At 32.7% G+C, this 22,486-nt stretch overlaps 2 protein-coding genes and 1 long non-coding RNA gene across 4 annotated transcripts; 1 reads left to right on the plus strand and 2 right to left on the minus strand.

Annotated features, from left to right (window-relative positions):
- Positions 1-10,216: 10,216 nt before the first annotated feature.
- Positions 10,217-13,650, plus strand: LOC122278880 (peptidyl-prolyl cis-trans isomerase PASTICCINO1-like). The gene is made up of 3 exons (XM_043089091.1): positions 10,217-10,392; positions 10,543-10,614; positions 13,058-13,650. The coding sequence occupies exons 1-3, from the start codon at positions 10,318-10,320 to the stop codon at positions 13,322-13,324; spliced, it is 414 nt and encodes a 137-aa protein (XP_042945025.1). The 5' UTR covers positions 10,217-10,317; the 3' UTR covers positions 13,325-13,650.
- Positions 10,853-15,220, minus strand: LOC122278881. The gene is made up of 4 exons (XR_006229373.1): positions 14,598-15,220; positions 12,405-12,446; positions 11,470-11,607; positions 10,853-11,264 (listed from the first exon to the last, which is right to left on the minus strand). It is a non-coding gene; the product is annotated as an uncharacterized LOC122278881 (long non-coding RNA).
- Positions 15,221-16,168: 948 nt separating this feature from the next.
- LOC122278065 (UPF0481 protein At3g47200-like) lies at positions 16,169-20,500 on the minus strand. 2 transcript variants are annotated; one of them, XM_043088146.1, is made up of 2 exons: positions 20,272-20,500; positions 16,169-17,905 (listed from the first exon to the last, which is right to left on the minus strand). In XM_043088146.1, the coding sequence occupies exon 2, from the start codon at positions 17,893-17,895 to the stop codon at positions 16,261-16,263; it is 1,635 nt and encodes a 544-aa protein (XP_042944080.1). In that variant the 5' UTR covers positions 17,896-17,905; positions 20,272-20,500; the 3' UTR covers positions 16,169-16,260. The 2 variants fall into 2 exon arrangements, with proteins under 2 accessions (XP_042944080.1, XP_042944079.1); XM_043088145.1 differs by having other exon boundaries at positions 20,276-20,499.
- Positions 20,501-22,486: the final 1,986 nt, after the last annotated feature.

Genomic DNA, 22,486 nt, shown 5'->3' on the forward strand with positions numbered 1-22,486 from the left:
GGTAACGATTTATAACCATCATTGGGAAAATGATGGACTCATATCATTACAGGTACCACTTATAGGCATTAAATTTGACTAATATGCAATGAGAAATAATAATGTTGACTACAATGCAACCCAATATATATATATATATATACACACACACACATATATATGAGCTGGAGTCTTCTATTATGTACAATGTAAGCCCCACGAAAAAGATGTTTTAGTGGCAAAATTAATTAGACCTGCATGCTTGAATGTTCTAAACTATAGTGGCAAATCTCAAATTCCTAAGCCATCTAATTATGGAAAATAATGTGGATTCGATTAATTCACATATTATTTTTTGTGATGCTGATTTGTGGAAAAAAACTTTTAGTAGTAGTATCAACTCTTCAATAAACCTTTAGTGTTAAGAAACCTATCGTTCAATGAATTTTCTGTTGATAATGAATCTTTGCGGAAATTGATTTTTATTAGCATAAAATAAGCTAGGGGTGAGCATCGGCCAATCCGGACCGGCAAAACCGACTGGACCGGTACTGTTTGGACCGGACCGGACCGGACCGGACCATTTTTAAGGGACCGAAAAGATTCGGTCCGGTCCCGGTCTAAGAGTTTTTCACCCCGGACCGGACCGAATAGAAATAAAAGAAAAATATTATTTATATATATTATTTATATAATAGTTGTATATAATTAATTATATAATTATATATGGTATAAAAAAATATTAATAGTCTAATATAGACTATAGTTATACTAATATAGTTATACTAAATCACTATAACTAATACTTCAACAATAGCTATAGTGACCTATATTAATAGTCTACCATTAATACTAATATAACTATATATATTTAGTATCAATGTATTACTATATTCTTTAATGTATAACTATTAACTATAATATATAGTACTAGTATAACCGATCAAAAATATATATATATATATATATATAATACTAGTATATATATTAATGTATTAACATATTATAAAAGTTATAGAATAAATTATAATATATCATATATTTGTAAATTTATAATAGTATTAGTATAGTTAGCTTAATATATAATATGTTAGTATTAAATTACTATAACTACATAGAGTATTAGTAATAAGAGTATTACTATTATTTAATATAGTATTACATATAGTATTACTATCATTACATATAATTAGTAGTTATAGTATTAGTACTAGTATAGTTATTAATACTAGTATAGTTATTAGTACTAATAGACTAATAGTATTAGTTATTAGTATCACATATAGTTACATATATAGTTATCACTATTACTATTATTACATATAGTTATTAGTTATAGTATAGTTATTATTACATATTTTTATTAGTTATAGTATTATTACTAATAGACTAATAGTATTAGCATATTTCTAATATATATATATAATACTATATGTATATATATTAAATATATTACAATATAATTACATAAATATTAAAAAAATGTCAATAGATAAAAAAAATTAAAAAAAAAAAAAGTCAACCTTGGACCGACCGGACCGAATAGGACCGGACTGGACGAGTCCTGATGGAGTTCGGTTCGGTCCAGGGTGGGAAAACCCTGGACCGAATAGGTCCGGTCCGGTCCACAAAACCTCCCTGGACCGGACTGAACTCACCCCTAAAATAAGCATCAAAATGGATTGTTTTCAAAGAAAGTTTTTGTTGTAAAAAACATTATTGATTATGTATATTTGCGGAAATTCTAGTTTAGCAGCATACACAGATCGGCAATAATAGTATTTTCCACAAAACAATTTCGTCCATAATTTTTTTTTTTAATTTTTTAGTTGTGGTAGTTGTGTTTTAGCAGCGGTATCAACTTTTTAATAGAACCAATTTACAATAACTACTTCTCATCGCTAGCTGCTTGTTTTGCTGATGAGACTTTGCAGGAAGTAAATTTTTTTGGCACAATGTGCTGCCAATATATTCTATTGTGGCGCTTACTATTTGTAGTATGCTAGAAATAGTGACAGAATTTCTTGACGAGCTTGTTCTTCCTTTTCTCTCATGGCTATGATATATCTTTTTGCACTAGTCTCGTTCCTTTTTTTAAGCATTCGTTCGAGAAATCTCAATTTGTGATTTTCCATAGAACTACAGTGATCCTTTCCATAGTGATAAGGACCTATGGCAAGCAGACAAGGCTCATATGCCTTGCCATTTGTCTCACGTAAATGGTGGTGCACTTTAAATACACAACACTCTGGATCAATTAGAGTATTACTATTGAGACTGACCAACCTAATTTCATCAATGGAGATAGCATGATGAGCTCCACCAATAGGCAACTGTCTTATTCTAAATATCACAGAATAGTTTGTTTAGTATTATTGCATTTCAAGCCAAACTTTGTCACGTGCATCTTAGAATATAATGAAGGTCCTCAAGCTCAAATCAAAAACCATAATGAATGTTGACAGTAGATTTTATTGTTTATTTACCAAATTCTCAGATTTTATCAATAGCACATCCTTCTTCTTTTTACCATTATCAAATTGAGTTGTCATTCAAGATTATACTAAATGCATATTTGGAATTGCAGTGGATAATTTATCTTTTAGATGAAGGCTTATAAACGCAAAGCTTAAGTAATAGGCACAGTTATTAAAAAGTTATTTATCGTTTAGAAACCATATACCTAAAGCATTTTAAAAAATGTTATATTTATTTAGAAGCAAATTTAAAAAGTTTTTTTGAGGTAGAAATGATATAAAAAGTCATTTAATTTTTTAAAAATTACGACTATATCCTTGTTAGAAATCAAATTTTATAAAAAAACAACCGAAGTAATCTAATAGAAGTTTTAATAAGTATAATGAAAAAAAATTCCTTACGATCCACAAGTGAAATAGTAACACAATTCTGCATAAGATTCGGACAAAGTTGTAATTATATCAAAATTATATGATAAATTTCGCCCATTGACAACTTTTTTAAAAATGTAATTACGCTCTCTAATATTCAAAAAAGTACATTTGAAAAAAAAATCAAATTGTTGCTATTTTTGAAATGTAGTTTTTAACTTTTTTATTATTATTAAAAAGAACTTTAATATTTGTCAACTAAACAATCTAATTTTATTATTAAAATACTTTTAAGGCTATTTAAATATTCTTTAACTTTCCTAATGGACCCCCAAACAAATACTAAGAAAAAGTAAAGTAAATTATTAATTTTTTAAACTAAATATCTGAAAAAGGTTAAAAACAAAAAATGAGAGAGAGGATTTAGATCGATTTGGAAGTGACAACGATCCCCTCGAATTATTAAAGATTTACAAAACAACCATTTTCTATTTAAATAGACAAAGTCAGGACCCTTAACAATTCTTAGAAAAACAGAGTATCTCAATTAAGTTAAAATATTTCACATAGATAATGTCTATGAGAGAGAGAGGGTTCGGTGAGAGAGAGAACTAATTGTAATATGAGTCTTTCTACGGCCACCATTGTAGGCCTTGCTGGTTTTTCCGCTATAAAAAAATTATAACATTATTAAAAATTATTTTTTTAATCATTAAGTTAAAAAAAAAAAGGGGGGGGGGGGGGGGGGGGGGGGGGGGGGGCGCCGTCGAGAGCAACCATCAGGTGGACACAGCAGGACACACTACCGAGGGCCCAGGACCCACGCACAATTTCTATGCCTCGTGCCGTTGACAAAGCCTTCAGGCCTCTACGTCCAGCCCCAACGTCCCACGGCCCCTTGGCCGAGCTCACTTCTTATTCTCCAAGGTTTCCCTTCCCTCAGCCGACAGATCTCCTAGCCTCAGACCCTTCACCAGCATTCCCATGTCGGCGTGTCACATTTTCCCATCACAAATCACCACTCAATTTTATTTTACCTCGTAAACTCACTATAACTTGCCCTTTAGGTGCTTGATTGACTGCGAATTTTAATTTCTAAAGCTAAAGAGTGAGAATTCTATTTAAATATTAATGTTGCTATTTAGATTGTATACTAATTATTTGTGCAGCACTCAAATCTTAAAGATTACTAATTCCCAAAAAAACAAAAAAACAAAAAAAAAACAGAGATTCAGATCATGGAATAGCTGATTACAGTTAAAAAGAGACGATATATATATATATATATATATAGTTACAACTATTAATATTGAAAACAAGAGATGCCAAGTGCTGTTTTAAGTATGTTATGGGAGAAAACAAAAGAGACATATTTGTTTAAGGTAACGGATGGACTTACTTTTGCTTAATGATTCGAAGTAGTGGTAGATGGCACCTCTGGCCTGCAGATTTCCGCTTCTTTCGCTTTACAGAAATAAAAGTTTGTGATAAGCAAGACTTCCATCCACGCAGTCAACTTTATAATCCAAGGACTGACTGTGGGAACAAGGATTGGAATGGAGACTCCATGACCTGATTCCACTACAGAATAATATCTTTTGACCAACTGACTTGTATAGACAACTGATCTCATCATTTATATGACGTGACATTAAATGATAGATTCACAATTAAAATATAAAAAAATAATTTTTAATTATCTAATGTCATATCTATCATAAGATGATGATGAGATCGAAAATGATAAAAATTGAGATAATGAGTAGCATTATTCTATTTTATAATCTTAAACACTTGATTAGTTATTTTATCATAAAATAATATAATCAGAAACGCAATTTGGTTTCACCATGTGACTTGTCATGTGGACAGGTGGGTATATTCTGTCACCTTAATCATCCAAGTTTAGTAACAACATATGAATTAAGTACTATAGTCTTAAACCCAAGTTGGATCGGATCCCTCGGCAAGACTAGTCATAATTTGAATTAATTAACTTTATATAGAATAATATGATCATAAATCCAATTGGGTTCCACCATGTGAGTACTTCATGTGCAGGCCGGCAAGTGGCAAGTCAATATAATATTATAGAAAGATGCATTATATGATCTGTCATCCTAATCATTATAGGTAACTAAGTACTTAATTAGGGTACTCATGCTAGACTAGAGGAACACCGAAGATCCGTATAAAAGATTTATCGATCGGTATTATTTTTTATAAAGTATTTACGTACGTGTGTGTTTTTCTTCAAAAAAATATATATATATATTAAAAAATACTTTAAAAATAGTCTAGTTTTTAAATAGTTTTTTGCAAATAGTTTTTATAAGATCTCGTTATAGACTAAGCACTTCTTAAATATATAATAATAGTCTAGTTTATGTTGATTACGGATGTGCATTTCTTTTTCATCAGAGTTGTTAGTTAGAGAACTCACTTTTCATCCATTGACTCCCTTTTTCTTGAATTTCTTGGCAAGTAGCATGTCCAAAATTGTTTAAATTAGTTGGTCTTACCAATCATGCGGTTTGGTTTGTTTTAGACTAATTAGAAAACCTAAAAACCCTATGCTGGACATCATGAATTCGAATCAAGATTGACCTAAAGTACTCATTGAGGCAAATCCGGATAATATGAAATATTTTAGTCATTTCATATTTTACATTAAATCAATACTATCCAATTCATATGAGGTGGAGAGGAGAGAAAAAAAAAGGTCTACTTATATATTTATTTCTTTGAAGGCGGGAATCTATGTACAGTAAGAGAGAACTCATTAATTTTACAAGTCTCTTCTCCATTTTCTCTCAAGAAAACCGAGGTAGAGTTTGGGGTCAATAACATATCATTTCAGGCATCGGCATAGGTAGTCAATCAAGATTAAGAGATAGGAAGGAAAGGATGGATGATCAGGAGGATGATCTTAGTTTGGTGGGAAAAGTGTGGATGGGTCATGTCATTGGCAAAAATGTGTTGGCTTCAACTATGGCAAATATATGGAGCGTAAGTAAACCTGCAGAATTCAAAGACTATGGTGCAAACTTATTTTCTGTTTCATTCGCAACGCATGCAGATAAGTTAAGGGTGATGGCTAGAAGACCTTGGTTGTTTGATAATTGTTTGTTTGTTCTAAATGAATTTCATGGTTTCACTCATCCAACCAAGATTAATTTTGATAGAGAAGAGTTTTGGATGCAAATTCATAATTTGCCATTAGCTTATATAATGGCAAATTATGAATAAGGAAGGTAGGGATTAGATTGGTAAGTCAATTGGAAGAGTAATAGAAATGGATCTTCCAGATGATGGCATTGGGTGGGGATAGTTTGTCAGAGTTAAAATTGATGTTTTGTTACATAAGGCGTTAGCAAGGGGAAGAACTTTTCGAGTTAATGGTGAAAATGTATGAATACCGATAAAATATGAGAAACTCTAGAAACTATGTTTTGTGTGTGGCTGTCTGGTCCATAATGTAGACAGGTGTTTATCTAAAACAAGTGCTTTAGTAAAGAATCCAGTGCAAGGGCAACAATTTGGGACCTAGTTGAGAGCAGATCTTGTGGGCATGAGGCGTAGTCAAAGCAAACCAGCATGGTATGATTATCAAAACCAAGCTAAAGCTGCACCAGGGTGGAAAAGCAGCAATGGAGGTGAGGAAAGGTGGAGGAAGGAGAAGGAGAGCAAGTTGGAACCTGAAAGTAACGGAGGGGTAGGCAAAAATTTTGGAACCTTTTCAAATTCAAATATTGGTCCAAGGATTAGCATGAGGATTTAAATTCAGTGGATAAGATGAGGGTGGTTACTGAGGATATGGAGATACGTATGTTACAAATTAAGGGAAGATCAATTTTTAAAAATAGAAATGAGGGAGAAGCAACAGAGTTGGGCTTGGGCCTTGTCACAAAAAAAGTTAGTCAAGTCCAATCACATGTGAATGAGGGTGAAGGATGGGCTAAACAACTAAAACCAATTGATGCCGAGGATGAGTTAGAAGCAGTATCAAAGAAGAAGCCCGAGTTGAGAGAAAATGAAACAGTTAAAGTAAAGAGCAAATAGAAGAGATGGGCTAGGTGTAAAGGTATGAAATATGCAATTACCACTTCATTAGAAGGTAATAAAAGAGTGTTATGTGATGAAGAGGATGATGTAGTGTATGAGGAATGCAGGAGGAAACAGAAAGGATGCATGCAAGGAGTATGCCATGAGGGAAGAAAATAGATTGGCGGAGGCTACATGGCAGCCCTGCCAGGAGCCATGAAAACCTTAAGTTTGAACTGTCGGGGACTTAGGAACCCTTGAGCAGTTCAAGACTTTCACTTGATGGTGAAGGAAAAGAAGCCTGACTTAGTTTTCGTAATGGAAACTAAGTTAAATGCAAAGAATTGGGATTGGTTAAAAAAGAAGTTAAACTTTGATGGGTATTTTGCGATTGATCCTATAGGGATAAGTGGTGGTTTAGCATTGTTGTGGAAATTAGAGGTGGGATTAACAATTCAATCCTATTCTAAAAACAATATCAATGCTAGTCTAACGTGGGATATGGGGAATGAGAAATGACAATTCATAGGATTTTATGGCCAACATGAAGTGAATAAAAGACAAGGCACTTGGGAGTTGCCTGTTTCTTTGAAACTTGATGAGCATATGGGTTGGTTGGTTTGTGGGGAATTCAACGAAATACTGTCACATGAGAAAGAGGGGGGGGGGTGGGGGAGGGGTAGACGTGAGATGCACATGAATAGGTTCAGGCATACTCTTGAGCAGTGTGGATTGTTTGACTTGGGATATAGATGATCAAAATTTACATGGAGTAATGAGCAGTGGGCACAATGATTCTACTTACACTAAAGAAAGATTAGATAGGGGAGTAGGAAATAAAAAATGGTTGGAATTGTTTAAGAATGTACAATTAGACATTCTAGTGGCTCGAAGGTCAGATCATATAAAAGCTAGGTGGATATTCTTGTAAAGAACCTCTACTTGTCCAATATTGAACAAGTATATATACATTCTACTTGTCCAATTGCCCGGCCCGAATGTTTAAGACGATATATATGGTTATAACTATTAATATTGAAAACAAGAGATGCCAACTGTTTTAAGTATGTTATGGGAGAAAACAAAAGAAAAAAGTAATCACAGAACAGACATATTTGTTTAAGGTAACGGATCGACTTAGAGCAGTCTTAATAGAATAGCTAAACATAAAAAATAAAAATAAAAAATAAAAAATAGATGTGGATAGCAAAGCATTGGAAAGTTAATTTTTGCTACAGTAAATATAAAACAAAAGTCAAATTTGATGTATATTGTAGATAAACCAAATATTTTTTTTATTACTACTTTTAGCACGTTCTCTCTCTTCTCTCGCATAGACATATACCAAATATCATTCCATTTATTTCCCAGTAGCTTTAATTCATGAGCCAAATAAAAACACATGACTCAAATAAAACACGAACTTATGATTTTTTAATTTTTGAAAATATCACATCACCCAATAGCCTTAATTCAGCTAAATAAAAACGCATGACACAAACTTATCATTCCGTTTATTTTCTAGTAGAATATGATTTTTGAAAATATGGTTTTTTAATCAATAATTTAATTAGAATATGATTATTAATTAATATATAATAGGTAGAATGGTAAAATATGATAAAATTAAATAAATTGGTAATTAAAAAATTAAATTTTTTTTTAGGTTAATATTATTGTATTACTATATAATGAATAAATGAATAATCTAATATAGAAATTTGATGTGAATAGAATAGTCAAAGTCAAATTTATCTCATATTATTTTATTATTATATAATAAAAAAGTAGCTATTTCAATGTGAAAATTTACGTGAATAAAATAGTTAAAATTTAAATTCATCTTATATTTATTAAAAATATTCTTTACATATACATAACCAATTAACAAAGCTCTAAGCTTTTACTTAATGACTCGAAGTAGTAGATGGCACCTCCTGCAGATTGCAACTTCTTTCACTTTACAGAAATAAAAGTTTGAGATAAACGAGACATCAATCTACGCCGTCAACTTTATAGACCAAGGATTGACTGTGGGAACAAGGATTGGATTGGAGACTGCATGACTTGATTCCTCTATAGAATAATATTGTTTGACCGACTGACTTGTATAGACAAACGGGTATATTTTGTAAGAAAAATCTATTTATCATCATCTCGATTCTTATCATTTTCTCATCATCTCTATAATATATTATTAAATGATAGGTTTACAATTGAGATAATACGTTACTCTATTTTGTAACCTTAAACACTTGATCAGTTACTTTATCATGAAATAATATGGTCTGAAATGCAATTTGGTTTCACCACGTGACTTGTCATGTGGACAAGTGGGTATATTCTGTCACCTTAATCATCTGAGTTTAGTAGGTACATATGAATTAAGTACAATAGTCTTAAACCCAAGTTGGATCCCACGGCAAGACTAGTCATAATTTGAATTAATTAATTTTATATAGAATAATATGATCATAAATCCAATTGGGTTCCACCATGTGAGCACATCATGTGCAGACAAGTAGCAAGTCAATAATTTTATTAAATCTTCACATGATCTTTGTGATATTATATAGAGTATACTGTTATCATATCCATTTGTTGAATATTCTTGTCTTATGTAAGTGAGTTTAATTTTAAATATTTCTTTTTCGTACTTGATACGTTTGTTATATATCATGTCAAATCTTACAAAATTTATATTTATTACCTTTTAGAGATTCATTTTAATCTCTATTAGATGAGCCCAATGATACAGAGTAAGAGGCCAGTATAACGGGCCCAACGGGTTAAAAACCCACAAGTTCACCGTATATTCACCATCCCCTTTTGGGATGCTTTCACCAAATTGGGCATTGACTTCAGCAAACTGCGGCCATCACTCACATCTTTGAAGGGAATCTCTTGAGATGTAGTACAACTATTGGGCACAATAACTCTACTGGACATAGCTTTAATAATTGTAATGAGCTCTCAGTTGATTTTATTAAAGAAGTCAATTGATTGTATATGTAAGAAATGTAAAACAACCCCTTCCTCCCCCCACACCCCCCTTCCCCTTCCTTCTCCCCCCGTGACGTTGGTCTTGGGAAAAAAGCCTCCTTCTGCCTCTCTGTTCCCCGTTTGGAATGACAGTGATATGTACTTATAGCAAACTGTAAAAATTGGTTGGCTTTATCACCCTCTAATGTCATCATGGGCCATTACTATGAACAATTTAGTTGTTTGGTGAATGAATACAAACAAAAGGAGATGTAATTGATTATCCTATCTAACTCTGAAAGAAACCCCATTATTGCACTGTACATCTTAAACTGGTTTTTATAATTGATTTCACAAGCTAAGATAAATTTTCTTGAGTTTTGTTTCTGATGTCTATTCATCCTGGAACTATAATAGACATCCTGGAACTATGTAGGTTTTGGATGCAAACCCTGCACATGTGATGGCTCTATATCGCCGTGGAATGGCTTACACGGTAGCTGGAGATTTTGAGGAAGCAAAGGCTAATTTCAAAATGGTAATGCTATTAAAACAGAAACAACAGCAATGCTATTCCTTATTTTTATTTTATTTTTATACTATGAGGAGTAACTAATAATTGGTGGTCATGGTATGTGATCATTAAATTCTTCACACTATTTTCAAACTTGCTTCTGGATGTCATCAGATGATGAAAAGCGACAAGTCATCTGAAGCGGAGGCAACCGCTGCTCTTTTAAAACTCCAGCAGAAGGAGCAGGTGGGTTAGAGACCTATAAATTTTCTCTGTAGTAGTATTTGAGCTAGAATTGAAAAATGGTTTCTATCTATTAAAGATCAGTTACTGTGATGTTATTTCCTAGAAATTCTTCATATTTATGTTTTACTCTTTTAAGCTTTCCTATTATTAGCTTGTGTTGTAAGTTGTATTTCTGTTTTAATGAAGTTTGTAAGTCTCAATGTAAGCATATATAAACATGTTCAATGGAACATGAATAGTAGAACAACAGAATCAGTCCGTGATTAAGGATTGAGGTTTCTCAATATTTCCCTTGTTTTTCCTCTATTTGCTTCTTTGTTTAAAACTAACAATTGGAATCAGAGCTAATTAAATAGGTTCATCTGAGGGTTGAAAATGGCTACCTTTGGTGCAACAACTTCAGTTCCTATTTTTAATGGTGAAAACTACGATTATTGGAGCATTAAAATGAAGACCTCTTTCCTATCTCAAGATCTATGGGATGTTGTGGGAAAAAAGTGACAATGCCAAAAGGAATCTCGAGTTCAACTCAAAGCAAGCAAGAAAGCACCAAGGATGCAAGAACTTTATTTATCCTACAGCAGGCAGTCTCTGAATCAATCTTTCCAAGATTGATGAGGGCCAATACTTCAAAGGGAGTATGAGCGATTCTGCAGTCAGAATTTCAAGGAAATGCTAAGGTAAAACTCATCAAACTTCAAGGTTTAAGAAGAGAGTTTGAAAACTTAAAAATGAAGGAATCTGAAAAATTAAAAGAATATTGTTCCAGATTAATTGAATTAGTTAATCAGATGCGTGCTCATGGTGAAGAGGTGATTGGTTAAAGGATTGTTCAAAAGATCTTGATCAGTTTACCTGAGAAGTATGATCGTATTGTCGTAGCAATTGAGGAGTCAAAGGACTTGCAAATTCTATCAGTTATTGAGCTAATAGGATCACTTCAAGCTCATGAACAAAGGGTAGCAAGAAGCGGTGATGGTTCCTTGGAGAATGCTTTCCAATCCAAGGTGAATTTGAAGAATAAGAAAACAAAAGATTATAAGAAAAAGCCTCATAAAGATCAAAAGAATTCTGATTATAAAGAAGGCAAGTTGAAAGGAAAAATTGGAGAATTTCCACCATGTGGTGTTTGCAAAAAAACAAACCACTTAGAGAAAAATTGCTATCATGTCGGGAAGCTTCAATGTTGGAATTGTAAGAAGTTTGAGCACATGGAAAAAGATTTTAGATTTAAAAACAATCACCAAGCTCACTATTCTGAAGAAAAGGAAGAGAATGAGCATTTATTTTTCGCATGTCAAGCCCTTACTCAAGAAGAAAAAGTCTTGTTCATTGACAGTGGTTGTAGCAACCATATGACTTCTAATGAAACAATTTTTACTGATTTGGACACCTCTATTAAAGCCAAAGTCAAGATGGGAAATGGAGAACTTGTTGAATCTAGAGGAAAAAGGCACAGTGGCCATCTCAACAAAGAAAGATACTAAGTTTATTAAAGATGTTTTACTTGTTCTTTCTCTAGATCAAAATCTGTAAGTGTCGGCCAAATGATGGAAAATGGTTATTCTTTGTGTTTTGAGAATGATTTGTGTAAAATATATGATGAAAAAATAAAATGGAATTGGCTGAGGTAAAAATGGGGAGAAGTAGAAATTTTCCCATTCAATGGAGCTTTCCTAAGGCTATGGTGGCAATAGTGGATGAGACAATATTATGGTACCAAAGATTTGGGCATTACAATATCAATTCTTTGAGATTATTGCATCATAAGGGGATGATGAGAGACTTACCTCTCTTGGAAAAAGAAACTGAGTATGTAGCTGTTGCTGGATCTGCAAACCAAGCCATTTGGTTAAGAAGAATTCTTGAAGACATGGGTGAAAAGCAACTTGGATCTACTCAAATATTTTGTGACAACAAATTTGCTATTGCAATTGCCAAAAATTCTATCCAGCATAGTAGAACTAAACATATAGCTATTAGATATCATTTCATGCATGAAGTGGAATCAAATGGAGAAATTGAGGTGAAGTTTTGTCGGTATGAAGAACAGATTGCAGATATTTTTACTAAAGCACTCCCTCGAGACAAGTTTGATCAATTTCTCAGATCACAGCTTGGTGTAACTGGAAATCACATCAAGGAGGAGTATTAGAGACCAGTTACTGTGATGTTATTTCCTAGAAATTCTTCATATTTATGCTTTACTATTTTAAGCTTTCCTATTATTAGCTTGTGTTGGAAGTTGTATTTCTGTTTTAATGAAGTTTGTAAGTCTCAATGTAAGCATATATAAACATGTTCAATGGAACATGAAGGGTAGAACAACAGAATCAGTCCGTGATTAAGGATTGACGTTTCTCAAGATTTTCCCATTTCCTCTGTTTGCTTCTTTGTTTAAAACTAACAATATCATAGCATCTGCTGGTCAATTGATGTTCAGGAAGTTGAAAGGAAGGCTCGAAAACAATTTAAAGGTCTATTTGACAAGAAGCCTAGGGAAATTGCTGAGGTTGGAGATAGAGAAGAAGATCATGATACAGGTGAAAAGCAGAAAAACATTGACAAGGGGGATTCGGAAGTGGAAAATTCAGATGAATCGCATGAAGATGCAGCCGATGCACGTCAAATGGGTTGGTTCTCTCACTTCTGGCCGACTAGTAGAAGACTATTTTCAGGTCTTGGATTGCAGAGATGCACCATTTTATGATTTGGATGTCAAAATAACATCCTGGCCCAGTCTTGGTAAATTATGTCATTCCCAGTCATTGAGTGCGGTGGCAATTTATGTTTGGGTTGGCAGCCGGAGAAACAATCAGTTGTAACAAGCATACATGTACCAAGAAATACAAAATAGCAAATGAATGACTATCTCTAAGGCACCTTTGAGAATTGAGAGTATATTTCTAGACAACTACAGTCCTCTTAATAGCATGCGTGCATGAGGTAATTAATTATCAGGCCAGAGTCATGTAGGCCTTTGGATTTCGCTATATATGCGACCTGTTTACTCTTATATATGCACATGCAAGTACGTTGATGCAACTTTCTATTTCTACTCTCAACTGTCCGAATGGGAAAAGCAAATTACAAAAAGGATTAAAAAAAAAAGAAAGGGAAAAAGGTGCATATTGTTGCATCGGTTGACATTTCATGCTCAATTGGGTTCTCCAGTCTTCTATCTCACTGATCCCTCTCCCAATCTTTCTTTCAACTATTAAGCATATAAAATAAACAGTTGAAGGATGTTTAATTCAACCTTACTAATTATCACAGCAGCAATGATGACAACACGCAGTAACTTAACAGGATCTGTGTCATATCGATCGATAGAAATCTCCACACATTATATATATATATATTAACACTAATAAAAGACTAGCTAGTACCCGCACATTTTGTGGAAACTCTTTGAAAAAAATTTGAAATCTATCATAAAAAGAAATAGATACTTTTAATTGAGTTTTTCAAATGCTTACACAGGATTTAGACCCACTAAGCCTGTCTAAATCGTTTTCCTGATTAATCATCAAGATATAGGAGAACTAGATCACACAGAACAAAGAAAGTTACTGATATAAACAGAGACTGCAACCACATGCATGATAAGAACAGAAATAGCAGTGAAAGTACACCCTGCATGCACGTCCTTCATAATACATTAACTCTTGATACGAAATTAAACTTTAGACATGATACTGGGGGAGGACATGTTCTCGGCAGGTTTGGCTATGGCAATGGCACAAGTCTTGATGATGATGAACCCAAGGGCATGACCGGCCACTGCGGCTATGAAGATTCCAAGGTTGAAGGACATGACGGAGAGCATGACTAAGTAAGCTAAACCCATGCGAAAGGCATAGACGGTGGCCTGAGTCAACCCGCCCACAATCGGTTTCGTCCTCCGCTTCACGGCCGGCAAGATGGACAAGACCTCTGTAGCTAGGGCTAGCAAAAAGACAAAGAAGAGAGCCAACACTTACATGCCGAGGTTTTGGTTGGGCCATCTGGAGAATAGGACTATAGCATCTTTGCCCAAGTAGAAGCTTATGTGCATCATCATGTGGTTGCTCCTGCCACCATTCGGCCTGGTTCCTGAAGGAGGCATGTCCATGTGAAATCCATGATCATGTTCATTAGACATTTCTCACAGAGAGAGAGAGAGAGAGAGAGAGAGAGAGAGAGAGTTGGCTTGAGGAAATTATGTAAATTTTTCTTGCTGATTGGATATGTAAACAAGAAAACCAATGATACTGGAGCTGACGATGAGGTTTGAAATCATGTAAATGGTCATTTGACAACTTTGATTATCCTTTCTTTTTGTTTTAATATTTAAAATTTTTATATTCCCTGAGAATTTGTTTGTTTGTTCATCTAGTCATTTTCAATTTTTCTTGGCCGTTTCTTCATCTACTCGATCGGGTGCGTGGAAATTGGGCTATAAAGAAACAGAGAGGTTTGTGAGGGGTATTTGACTTGCAGAGAGACCGCACGTATAGGAAGGGTTAGGCTCTACTTATTGCATGTGAGAAAAATTCTATTTATCATCTTTATACCATGTACATGTTTTTATATTTTTTTTAATTTTTTTTTCTTAACAGGTATATGACGCAAGGTTGATGAGTAGAAGAACTTTTTCGTAAAATTTAGCTTTTATTTTGGTCATTTACAATAGAAATGAAACGAACGACTTTCAATATTTACAAGGACGCCCATTTCAGTCTTTCTCACCTATTTCTTTTTTATCTCGTTCCATATTAGAAAACACATATTTATATTGTTTATGCAGCAAGATTTGATTTGTAAAAGAAATTTATAAATTTAAATCTTACAAAGAAAATCGAGCTACATATATCAGTTACTTGGGGAGAGGTAAATCCAACACAATCTTTAATTAAAAAGGATGAAGTATAGAGTCAGGGTTCGAACTCAGAGATTTTGCTCTGATACCATTTAAAATCACAATTTATCCCAAAAATATAAGCTGATAGAAAGAGGTAAATTAATTATTTATATTATATTATTTACACTTAGATCTAATATTTGGATTTTACATCTAAGGTTTCTTTATGATCCGTTTGGCTGTTGAGAAACCGGGTGAATAAAAATCGAATCTTGGATTCTTGTCTTCATAAAGCCTATCTGTTTTGAACAATTTACGTTTCATCTATTGCGGTATCTTTTATTTTTCTAGGCAACCAAACATAGCTAGCATGTACATACACACAAAGAGTATTATGTATATATTTGACATGTAATATTTTTTATGACCATATATGCCTGTGATAGTAGATCTTGAGTTTGTGTTTATTTGATTTTTTTTTTTTTTAATCAATGTTGTTTCTCCTGAATATGTGAATTTCTTGATATGCCGCTAGCTTATTGGACGAGGTTTATCAGAATTACCTTAAGCAAAATGAAGTTTCCACAAAAAATAATGTTAGATACAGTCTTAGGGAACCCTAAGTTGGTTTCCATTATAATTAATTCTTCCAATATTCAAAAAAGGATGATTGGAAGCTTATGAGAAAAGATTTCCTAAGGAGCACCCATGTACGCAATGAAGTCACTTATTTACCCCAAATATTTTAATTTGAGACATATTTTTTACAACAACAACTTAGAAGATCAAATCGTAGTAACGACTCACTTGAAAACATAAGAAACAATGGAAAATACAGTTTGTGCAATTGCTAGTAGAAGTAATAAGATAGCCGCTAGAACTGAAAGTAATGCCCAAGGGCTACTGAAATAATCATGCTTTAATTTCGCCTTCCATACATTCCAGCGTCTGTCACAATGCTTCTTTACTTCCTTGATAATGTCAGCGTAATAGAAGTCACCGGTAGTAGTGGCGTTGAGGGTAAATTTGTTAAACATGTTGGAAACAACTTCATCACCACCCATCCAATTATTAATTATTCCATTTCGACGAAGTAATTCGACATCCTTTGGGGTGTCAATCAGATAATCCATGAGGATTACAAAGTCAAGGACATACTTGAGATTAACATCTTGACCATATTGCTCATAGGCAATTAGATTTCGGAAAATTGACTCTGTGCTATCTCCTATATTCATAGGTGGGATTTCCATTACTCCATTGTTGAACTTTATGTGAAACAAGTTACCTGTCTCTGCCTTCTTGAATTTGACTCCAGCCTCTTGGAGCTCTATGACATTTGGTATTAACTTCCACTCTTCCGGCGTACTAAATAGAATATCCCTAAATTTCTTTGCCTTCTCGAATTCAACTCCAACCTCTTGAAGGTCTGTGGCAAAAGGTATTGACTGCCAGTCTTCATTCTCATTTGGACCAACTAGATCCTTTAAATCTTGTGTCTCTTCATTCTCATGTGGACTTCCCTCTTTATGTGAAGGACTCATAGCTTTATGTATCAGACCAAGTAGATGTTCAATGTTGGCATTTGAAACACAACTTGATCCACTGACATTCAATTTACATGATAATTCCGCCATGCCATAAAAGAAACCTAGGGCATAATCAAGAAGTCGAGTTGAGACCCTTTCACTCACATCCTTGGAGACTGAGCTTTCATCATCAGTAATTTCATGTTTCTGGTCAAAATCAATGACGTGTTTGCTAGATTTTCTAGATCGGTTGCCAAGTAGTGTCTGGTTCTTCTCACTTTTATTTGCAAAGGTTGTGCTCTCACACTGAGCATAATCATATTGTTGGTTGCAACTGTCACTCATCTCGAACAATTCACTAAGAATGAAGAATGGTAGTTGATTTTCAAATAATAGTAGATCACGCATTATGCCATTAATCATCCAATTTGTTTGAAAGATTGGTTCATTTCCATCGAATTGGGAGATTGGATAGAACTGACATTCTTGGAAGATTCTGTCACGGAAGCTACGGAACAACTCGATGATGAAACACCCATCAAGTAGCAACATTGCTACAAACTCATCTGAGGATAATTTAGGGAATTCATCTGCATAAAATCGACGGGCTCGTTCTTCCTTTGCTTTCATGGCTGTGATATATCTTTCTGGACTAGTCTCTTTTCTATTTTTAAGCATTTGTTGGAGAAATCTCAATTTGTGCTTGTCCATATAACTACAGTGATCCTTTCCATGGTGATAAGGACCTATGGCAAGCAGACAAGGCTCATATGCCATGGCATTTGTCTCACGTAAAAGGTGGTGCACTTTAAATACACAACACTCTGGATCAATTAGAGTATTACTATTGAGACTGACCAACCTAATTTCGTCAATGGAGATAGCACGATGAGCTCCACCAATAGGCATCTGTCTTATTCTAAATATAAGAGAATAGTTTGTTTAGTATTATTGCATTTCAAAACAAACTTTTTCACATGCATCTTAGAATATAATGAAGGTCCTTAAGCTCAAATCAACAACCACAATGAACTCGTTGACAGTAGATTTTGTTGTTTATTTTCCAAAATCTCAGATTTTAGCAATAGCATATCTTTCTTCTTTTTACCATTATCAAATTGAGTTGTCATTCAAGATTATACTAAATGCATATTTGGAATTACGGTGGATAATTTATATTTTAGCTTAAGGCTTATAAACGCAGAGTTTAAGTAAAAAACTACTATTAAAAAGTTATTTATCATTTGAAAACCATATATCTAAAGCATTTTAAAAAATATTATATTTATTTAGAAACAAATTTAAAAAAGTTTTTTTGAGGTAAAAATGATATAAAAAAATCATTTGATTTTTTAAAAATTATGACTATATCCTTGATAGAAATCAAATTTTATAATAAAAAAAACAACGAAAGTAATCTAATAGAAGTTTTAATAAGTATAATGAAAAAAAATTCCTTATACGATTCACAAGTGAAATGGTAATACAATTATGCATAAGTTAAGGGCAAAATTGTAATTATATAAAAATTATATGATAATTTTCTCCCATTGAGAGCTTTTTTAAAAGTGTAATTACGTTTTCTAATATCCAAAAAAGTACATTAGAGAAAAAACATGAAATTGTTGTTATTTTTTAAACATAATTTTTAGCTTTTTTTTTTTTTTAATGTTACAAAATACTTTAATATTTGTCAACTAAACAATTAATTTTATTATTAAAATACTTTTAAAGCTATTTAAATACTTTTTTAACTCTCTAACGCAGCCCGAACAAATCCTAAGAAAATGTAAGGTAACTTATTAATTTTTTAAACTAAATATCTGAAAAACGAAAAAAAAAAAAAAAAAAAAAAGGATTTAGATCGATTTGGGAAGTGACAACGATCCCCTCGAATTATTAAAGATTTACAAAACAACCATTTTCTATTTAAATAGACAAAAACAGGACCCTTAACAATTCTTAGAAAAACAGAGTATCTCAATTAAGTTAAAAACCAAAATAATAAATGAGAGAGTTTTGTCATAATCCACTAAACTTTGCCCATATTCAGATTCGTCTTTTGTAATTTTTGTAAAGAATAACACATTGTGCTATGAAAAATCTTAGTTCAAACCCCTTCATTAAATATTCCGTTCACACTATTGGATAAACAATGATTTTTCTGATTTCAAAAAATTAAAATGATAAAAATACAATCATAATCTTTATTTAAAAATATAATTTAACGTTAGAAGACTCAATGCATTTTCTGTAAGAAATAATAATGGGAAGGGAGAATTAGCAGGGAAATGGATGAAAGTTGTATTCTGTATTGAACTTGAAAGTGGTAACTGCTCTCTTTGAGGTTAGCTCCCTTTTCCCTCTCAGTATGGGAGAAAATCTCCTCTCAGCCGGTTTACAAATTCTACACCATACACTTAATGTGACAAACCGGGTTCATTAATTAAATATAAAAACACAAAAACTGGCTCTACATTGTCCGTATTTTTGTGTCTTTTCATCAAGAAAATTTGATTAAAAAAAAAACAAAGTGAAAATGAAACCAACTCAAAACTTAGAGAGAGAGAGAGAGAACTCAATGAGAGAGAGGGGGTTCAGTGAGAGAGCTTGATGAGAGAGAGAGGGGGTTCGATGAGAGAGAGAACTTGATGAGAGAGAAAAGGGATTCGGTGAAAGAGTGCTTGAAGAGAGAGACGGGGGTTCGTTGGGTTCTTCAATTAATGCATTTCATCTTTTTATCTTTTTGTTTATTTTCTTATGTAATTTTCGAACACCTTTAAATATAATATTTTTAAAATTATAAAATTATTAATAAATACTTTTTTAATCTCTAATTAACCAAAAAAAAAAAAAAAAAGGCAGCAGTCAAGACCCAGCATAACACACAGCATTTCTCCTGTAATAAATGCAGATTGTATAACTTCCCATGTCGGCGTGCCACATTTTCCCTTCACTATAACTTGACCTTTTGATTGACTGGGAATTTTAATTTCTAAAGCTAAAGAGTGAGAATTCTACTTTTCTATTAACGTTGCTATTTAGATTGTATATTAATTCTTTGTGAAGCACTCAAATCTTAAATATTACTAATTCCAAAAAAAAAAAAAGATTCAGATCATGAAATAGCTGATTACAGTGAAAAAAAAAAGACGATCTATATAGTTATAAGTAATAATATTGAAAACAAGAGATGCCAAGTAATGTTTTAAGTATGTTATGGGAGAAAACAAAAGGAAAAAGAAATCACAAAAGAGACATATTTGTTTAAGGTAACGGATGGACTTACTTTTGCTTAATGATTCGAAGTAGCTAGTAGTAGATGGCACCTCCTGCAGATTTCCGCTTCTTTCGCTTTACAGAAATAAAAGTTTGTGATAAGCAAGACTTCCATCCACGCAGTCAACTTTATAATCCAAGGACTTTAGACATGTGGACTGAGTCCTCCTGTTGGGATCTACGTATAAGGGATAAGAGAAATCGTAGTTATGTGTACTGAGTCCTCCTGTTGGGATCTACGTATAAGGGATAAGAGAAATCGTAGTTATGTGTACTGAGTCCTCCTGTTGGGATCTACGGATAAGGGATAAGAGAAATCGTAGTTATGTGGACTGAGTCCTCCTGTTGGGATCTACGGATAAGGGATAAGAGCAATGGTAGTTGTAGTTATGAATGTATAAGTGATATATAATTATTTTAAAAAAATTAAATAAATATAAAATCTACATGAAAAGAAATTAATTTGTTAATAATAAACTCTACTTTTTTTTCAAAATAATTACATATGAACAATTGCGTACTCTACAACTGTATGTAACATTACTCGAAAAGTAATAAGTTGTAGAAGCGTTGTGTATTCTTTTTTCAAAAGAATGACGTCTATTAGTAAAAAATTATTCTTTTATGTAAATCTTATATTTAATTACTTTTTTTAAAAGAATAACCACGCTCTATGACTATAAACATTATTTCTTATATATAAATAAAAATATCTAAAAAATATTTTAATTTTTTATTAAATGATATAACTCAGGTAAAGCCATGCTCTGATTCAACCTGTATAAATATATATAAATAGGTTTACTTTTATTATTATTTTTATGTTAAAATTTTTAACTTTATAAAAATTTAAAAATATAAAAATATAAGAGAAAAGTGCTTACATGGTTTAACCGAATGAGACAAGTGGAATATTTCGTAATCTTCAACATTTGAGTTAATTTTTCGTTTGAAATATTAATACGGTCTGAAACGTAATTTTGACAGCTTGGTTTGTAGACAGAAATAAATTCATCTCATCATTATAATTTTTTTAAATTCTTATATAAAATATAATAAATAATTTAATTTTTTAAATTTTAAAATAATAATAATATTTAAAAATAATATTATAATAATATTTTATTTAATTTTTATTTAAAATCATCTCATTTTCTCTCATTATCTAAATTATACCTTTATTCAAAAAAAAAAAAAAAAACTATACCTAATACGATTCCAGAAGATAATCTAGAATTTGGTCAATCACGTTTCTTAGAAGTTGATAATAGACCAAGGTCAATCACATTTATTGGATTGGAGACTGCATGATTTGATTCCTCTAAAGAATAATATCGTTTGACCGAGTGACTTGTACAGATAAGTGGGTATATTTTGTAAAAAAAAAATCTATTTATCATTTTAATTCTCATCATCATTTTATTATTTTCACGATATAATATTAGATGATAAGTTTATAAGTAAAATATAATTAATAATCTCTAATTATTTTAAGCCATATCATAAGATAATGAAAATTAAGATGATGAGTAGAATTCTCTATTTTGTAACCTTCGACACTTGATCGATTAATTTATCATGAAATAATATGGTCCGAAATGCAATTTGGTTTCAACATTTGACTTGTGTGGACAAGTGGGTATATTCTGTCACCTTACTACATATGAAGTACTATAGTCTCAAACCCAAGTTGAATCTCACGGCAAGACTAGTCATAATTTGAATTAATTATCTGTATATAGAATTGTTGATGTCATGTTTTGTAGCCCGAGCAACTCCACAAATGCCCAACCCAATGACTTGTAACTAAGAATAAATGAGAGCTCTTGAGTGGTGGGAGACACTTCCGATGCTAAAGTCAGTGTGCACTTTTCTGCGCAAGCTATAGTGAGAAGTGAGTATGAAGAAGAAGAAGAAGAGAAGAGACCCCCCCTCAACGAGGGAGGGGATATTTATACCAGGCCCGGACCTCGCCAACGAGGGAGATCGTAGGTTGTCAGTTCGTACCTAGGTCAAGCCATACTGTCAGCCCCCTGTGATGGAAGCCTCTCTCTCACTCACTTGTATTTGACATGTTGGGTGATTAGATCTAAGGTTTGTTGCTTGTTGGTTGGCTAGATCTAGAGTTACCTCAAGGCAACACAAAGATCCAAGTTGGGTTGTTGGTGAAAATTAAAACTAACTCAGGCTAGCACTTAACTCTCAAAAGAATTGAAGAGAA

The sequence above is a fragment of the Carya illinoinensis genome, chromosome 10 (assembly GCF_018687715.1).
Source record: "Carya illinoinensis cultivar Pawnee chromosome 10, C.illinoinensisPawnee_v1, whole genome shotgun sequence".
Classification (NCBI taxonomy): domain Eukaryota; kingdom Viridiplantae; phylum Streptophyta; class Magnoliopsida; order Fagales; family Juglandaceae; genus Carya; species Carya illinoinensis.

Excerpts from the sequence above, each read along its gene's own strand:
- LOC122278880 (XM_043089091.1), top strand. The coding sequence starts at position 10,318 with ATGGCTCTATATCGCCGTGGAATGGCTTACACGGTAGCTGGAGATTTT. Across the intron at positions 10,393-10,542 it reads CAAAGGCTAATTTCAAAATG|ATGATGAAAAGCGACAAGTC; the intron begins GTAATGCTATTA and ends GGATGTCATCAG. Across the intron at positions 10,615-13,057 it reads AACTCCAGCAGAAGGAGCAG|GAAGTTGAAAGGAAGGCTCG; the intron begins GTGGGTTAGAGA and ends ATTGATGTTCAG.
- LOC122278065 (XM_043088146.1), bottom strand. The coding sequence starts at position 17,895 with ATGCCTATTGGTGGAGCTCATCGTGCTATCTCCATTGACGAAATTAGG.